General features: G+C 50.8%; 1 protein-coding gene across 1 annotated transcript in view; it reads left to right on the top strand.

The window, feature by feature from the left end:
* Positions 1–242: 242 nt before the first annotated feature.
* The window catches only part of LOC123117376 (basic blue protein-like), an 88,819-nt gene continuing 83,061 nt past the window's right edge, over positions 243–6,000 (top strand). The window contains exons 1-2 of the mRNA XM_044538145.1: positions 243–411; positions 500–517. Of these exons, the coding sequence (XP_044394080.1) occupies positions 243–411; positions 500–517 (187 nt within the window). The remainder of the gene's footprint in view (positions 412–499; positions 518–6,000) is intronic.

Here is a 6,000-nt window from a genome sequence, read left to right as displayed (position 1 = left end):
TTGGAGGATTTGGTAGCATATACTAACTAATGTTGCATATCACAATTGTATATTTGTGTCATTTAAGGCAAGATTCTCATTATTTGAGCACATTAAAACAATGATTTTAGCTGACTGCCTATATATATATCATATGAGAAGGAGAACGAACGCAATCCATCACTTGAGAGATCGTCCACTATTTCAATTTTTTTGTTCTTGTGATCTTCGGTAGCAACAAGAAGTCAAGAGCAACACTATCGATGGCACGGGGAACCATGGTACCCACCCTTTTGGTGCTGCTTCTGGCTGTTTGGTGTGCAACCACCATCGTCCAGGGAAAGGAGTGGACCGTTGGTGACAATAAGGGATGGAGCTTCGGCGTCTCCGGATGGGAGAGCGGCAAGCACATCCAGTCCGGCGACGTGCTCGGTGAGAACTCTAATTATCAAATGATTGGATGTTCTTGATGTATATACTGTGTTCTCATATGTATTCTTATGTTAACTAATGCACGCAGTTTTCAAGTACAACCCGAGTATCACTACAAAAAAAAGACACATCCGTGACATTTTGGGCCGAATGAATTTTTTTTCTGTCATACATATGACACTTCTATGACGATAATTGTGACAAAACCCGGTATCATCATAGATGTGGTGGGCTCCTACTTCTATGAAAAAAAATCATGACAGAAAATGGGCTTTTCGTCCTGGGCGGGCCGGAGACACAGCTGCATGACATTCTTTGGGCCGTCCATGACGGAAAAAACCGTGGTAGAAGCAAGGGAGAGAAAAATTTCGGGGAGTTGCCAGTTACGGTGGGAGGTCGGGGGCCGAGCGATGCGCATTTCTCTCGTACACGTACGCGTGTGTGTGCGAGGCGTTGGCTCTAACTGAACCCGAGCGAGGCGTTGGGCTCTAACTGAACCCAAGCGATTGCACTGCAGGATACGCGTTACTGAACCCGAGCGATTGATTGATGGCTGTTAACTGAACCTGATGGAGCGATTCCTTCGCTACTTCTGCTAACTGAAGCCGATCGGTTGGATGAACAGTGAGCGTTGGGGGAGGGTGTATGAATATTGAGCGGTGGCGTTGCCTCTGGATGAACAGGACCTCGTGGTGTGGAGGGCTGGATGAATAGTAAACTATGGAGGGGTGGCCGTGGAGGGGTGGTTGAATAGGACCCCGTGGTGTGGAGGGCTGGATGAACAGTAGATGGTGGAGGGCTGGATGAACAGTAGACGGTGGAGGGGTGGTTGAACAATAGCCGGTGGAGTAGCGCGTGGTGGAGGCTGGATGAACAGGAGCCCGTGGAGGCTGGAGGAGGTCGACGGTAGCCCGTGGAGGCTAGAGGACGTCGATGGTGGAGATGAACAGTATCCCATGGAGTCCCGTTTTGCGGTACGCCACACCCCTCCCGATGAATAGGACCCTTGTTTCGACTGTAGGAGGTCCGTTTCGTCCGTTTTGCGGTACCCCACACCCCTCCCGATCAACAGGACCCCCGTTTCGACCGTAGGAGGTCCGTTTCCTCCGTTTTGTGGTACATCACACCCCTCCCGATCAACAGGACCCCCGTTTCGGCCGTAGGAGGTCTGTTTCCTCCGTTTTGCAGTATGCCACACCCCTCTCGATCAACAGGACCCCCGTTTTGACCGTAGGAGGTCCGTTTCCTCCGTTTTGCGGTACACCAGGCCCCTCCGGATCAACGGGATCTCATTTCGAACATGGCCGGTCGAACACAAGGTCGTTTCCTCTGTTGTGCGTACGCGAGGCCTCGTTTCCATCGCCTGTTCCGTCCAAGCCCTCCCGATGAACACGACCACGCATTCTGTTCCGACCCAGCCAGTTGGCTCCCCATGAACATGAGACGACATTGTTTCTCGGTTCCGACCCAGCCATGTAGTATGCACGAGTAGGCGTTCGAGACCCTACCCGTATGTACGTACGTGGCCATATTTTCTTTCTTGCACCCTCGCTGTTGTACATACATGTACATGCTACGTGCGCGCCTCTACAACGACACGTGCACGCCTCTACATCCACCAGTATATCTGTACGTACACGTTCGCGACCAGAATGACAACGCTACGTACGCTTCGACTAGGTGGGTCCCGACTGTCAGGCACTTCCTTGCCTGCGAAGATGTAGCTGGTGGGTCCCAGCAGTCAGGGGGCGAATCATTTTTTTTTGCCTGGACGCACTTCCTTGCAGGCGAAGGTGTAGCTGGTGGGTCCTAGCAGTCAGGGGGGAAACGTTTTTTTTGCGAAATACGGTGGCCCGTTCGATGGGTCCCCGCTGTCAGGTGGAGGAATAATTATTTTGCGCGTAATAAGGAGGCACTTCCTTGCTGCGTCCGTGGACCCAGCTGTCAGCCTCTCCACGCACAGTACTCTTCCGAAGGAAGTCGGTCGTTGACCACATTGACCACGCCGCACCGAGAGCACCATGGCAGTGGACGACGGTGAGGCCTAGGAAGGGGACGACACAGAGGCAGGGAAGACTCGGCAGTTGTTTCCCACGCGGAGGGGAGTGCGACTGTACGAGGGTTTACTGGTTCGTCTGCCGTTGCCGGAGAATAACAGTAGGTGTGGGTGAGTAGAGGGATGGCTAGGCCAGCGATGGGAGTACGATGGGGCGGTGAGGCCTGCGCGGCAGCACAGCCGACCGCGGGGAGGAGGGAGCAGACAGTCCCGCCGGCGCTTGTTTGAGCGGCTTGAGCAGGAAGAGCAGAGATTGAAGAAGCACGACAGCCGTTGGATGGACATCCAACCGTCACTGCTTGTGCGTCAACTTTTTTTTAGGAAAGCCTCAAATCTATGGAAAACAGCATACAACCCATCTGCCATTATTTCAAATAATTTACAGCCCATTTGCTAATTCTTAAGGTTTTTTTGGATCCCTTATTCGTTTTGTTAGCATTACAGCCCATATTGTGGCCACGGTTAAAAAATTATACGTAATTTTGCATATTTCGGTGCGGTCCGAACTATTTTTAATCCTGAAATTTCGACTCACATTCAAACTGATTTTAAAAATAAATGTATATCAATATAAAATCCAACAAATTCTCCATGCATAAAAATTAATGTAATTTAAAATCATGAAATGAAAAAAATATATTTGAAACTAATTGCCGGTTTGATGTGTTTTAAAAATGTACAACCCATTTCTCATTACTGATGGGCCATTTTCTCGGACAGCCAAATGAAAGCTCTCCTCGTCTTGAAAGATTTACAGCCCAACAGGCCTGACAAAGCGACTTACTTGGCAAATCACAAAAAAACTGGGTTGTGGCCGTGGACCCAGCTATCAGCCTCTCCACGTACAGTACTCTTCCGATGGAAGTCGTTCCTTGACCATGTTGACCACGCCGCGCAGAGAGCACCACGGCGGTGGACGACGACAAGGCCTATGAAGGGGACGACGCGGAGCCGGGGAAGACGCGGCAGTGGAAGCCCGCGCAGAGAGGAGTACGAGGGTTCACTGGTTCGGCTGTGGTGTGAGGCTGCCGTCGCCAGTGGGCCTTGCCAGCGATGGGAATAGTAAAGGGCGGTGAGGCCTCCGCGGTAGCACATCCGGCCACGGGAAGCAGGAGCATGCGGCACAACCGGCGCTGCTTTGGGCGGCTGGAGCAAGAAGACCAGAGGTTGAAGAAGCACTATGGCCGTTGGATGGACATCGTACGGTCACTGGACCTAGAATCGTCTATATTGACTAAGTTGACAAAGCCCTCCGTCCCCGGCAACTTAGTAGGCCCACAAGTCATCCTCCCACAAAGGTGGGTCCCAGCTTGCAGGGGGGTATTCATTTTTTTGTGCGTAATAAGGAGGCACTTCCGGTGGGTCCGAGCTAACAGCAGGGGGAACGTTTTTTTCGCAAAATATGGTGGCCCGTCGGGTGGGTCTCAACAGTCAAGGGCAACCATTTTTTTTGTGAAATACTGGTGGCCCATCTGGTGTGTCCCTACTGTCAGGTGGAGGAATAATTATTTTCCGCGTAATAAGGAGGCACTTCCTTGCGGCTGCCGTGGACCCAACTGTCAGGCTCTTCACGTACAGTATTCTTCCGATGGAATTCGGTCGTTGACCACATTGACCACGCCGCGCCGGGAGCACCACGGCGGTGGACGATGGCGAGGCCTAGGAAGGGAACGACGCGGAGCCGGGGAAGACGCGGCAGTGGATGCCCACACGGAGAGGAGTACGAGGCTTCACTGGTTCGGCTGCGCTGCCGTCACCGCAGAATAACAGGGGGTGTGGGTGAGTGGAGTGGAGGGATGGGTTGGCCAGCGGTGGGAGTAGTATGGAGGCGGTGAGGCCTCCGCGACAGCACAGCCGGCCACGGGAGGCAGGAACAGGCGGCACGACCAGCGCTGGTTTGGGCAGCTGGAGCAAGAAGACCAGAGGTTGAAGAAGCACTACAGCCGTTGGATTGACATCGTACGGTCAGTCGAGCTAGGATCGTGCATATTGACTAAGTTGACAAAGCCCTTCATCCCGTCAACTTAGTAGGCCCCGTCAACTTAGTGGACATCGTATGGGGAGTATTCTTTTTTTTGGGCGTAATAAGGAGGCACTTCCTTGCGTGCGAAGATATAGCTGGTGGGTCCGAGCTGTCAGCGGCGGTAACGTTTTTTCCATGAAATATAGAGGCCCTTCCGGTGGGTCCCAGATGTCAGGTGGAGGAATCATTATTTTGCGCATAATAAGGAGGCATTTCCTTGCGTGCGGACGTGGACCCAACTGTCAGTCTCTCCACGTACAGTCCACTTCAGATGCATGTCTGTCGTTGACCATGTTAACCACGCCATGCCGAGAGCACCAGGGCGATGGACGACGGCGAGGCCTAGGAAGGGAACGACACGGAGGCAGGGAAGACTCAGCAGTTGTTTCCCACGCGGAGGGGAGTACGAATGCACGAGGGTTTACTGGTTCGTCTGCCGTCGCTGGAGAATAACAACAGGTGTGGGACTATGGGTGAGTAGAGGGATGGCTAGGCCCGCGATGGGAGTACGGTGGGGTGGTGAGGCCTGCACGGCGGCACAGTCGGCCGCGTGGAGGAGGGAGCAGGCAGTCCCGTCGGCGCTTGTTTGAGCGACTGCAGCAGGAAGAGCAGAGATTGAAGAAGCTCGACGGCCGTTGATTGGACATCCAACAGTATACATGCCATCTGTGGAAAGCCTCAAATCTGTGGAAAACAGCATACAACCCATCTGCCATTATTTCAAATAGTTTACAACCCATTTGCTAATTCTTACGGGGTTTTTTGGAGCCCATATTCTTTTTATTAGCATTATAGCCCATATTGTGGCCACGCTTAAAAAATTATACGAAATTTTGCATATGTCGGTGCGGTCTGAACTGTTTTTAATCCCGAAATTTCGAGTCACATTCAGACTGGTTTTAAAAATAAATGTATATCAATATAAAATCCAATAAATTGTCCACGCATAAAAATCAATGCAATTTAAAATCTCGAAATGAAAAAAAGATATTTTAAACTAATTGCCGGTTTGATGTGTTTTAAAAATGTACAGCCCATTTCTCATTACTGATAGGCCATTTTCTCGGCCAGCCGAATGAAGCTCTCCTCGTCTTGAAAGATTTGCATCCCAACAGGCCTGATAAAGCGACTTACTTGACAAATCACAAAAAAACCTTGGCTAGCCATTTTCAGAAAGAAAAAAAAACTACTAGGCTGGTCTGTGGTAAACATAAAAGAAAAGGCTATCTAGACAGGCCAGAGTGTCCCGCACAGCCCAGTTGACACCCTGCTTCCGTCTCAAAAACAAATTAGATAAATGCCACTCCAATTATGGCGATTCATAAAAATGCCATTGCAATTTCGAAACTTTGAAAAATGCCACTACAATTTTTGCAAACTTTGAAGAACGCCACTGCAGTTTGCAAACTTTGAAAAACGCCACTCCAGACTTCGAAAAATGCCACTAGAAATGGCATGAAATGGCATTTTTCAAAGTTTGGAAATTGCAGTGGCATTTCTCGGAGGCATT

This window comes from Triticum aestivum, chromosome 5B (assembly GCF_018294505.1).
Source record: "Triticum aestivum cultivar Chinese Spring chromosome 5B, IWGSC CS RefSeq v2.1, whole genome shotgun sequence".
Taxonomy (NCBI): domain Eukaryota; kingdom Viridiplantae; phylum Streptophyta; class Magnoliopsida; order Poales; family Poaceae; genus Triticum; species Triticum aestivum.
Note: the sequence above shows the minus strand (reverse complement) of the source record. Positions and strands in the feature narration are given on the sequence as shown.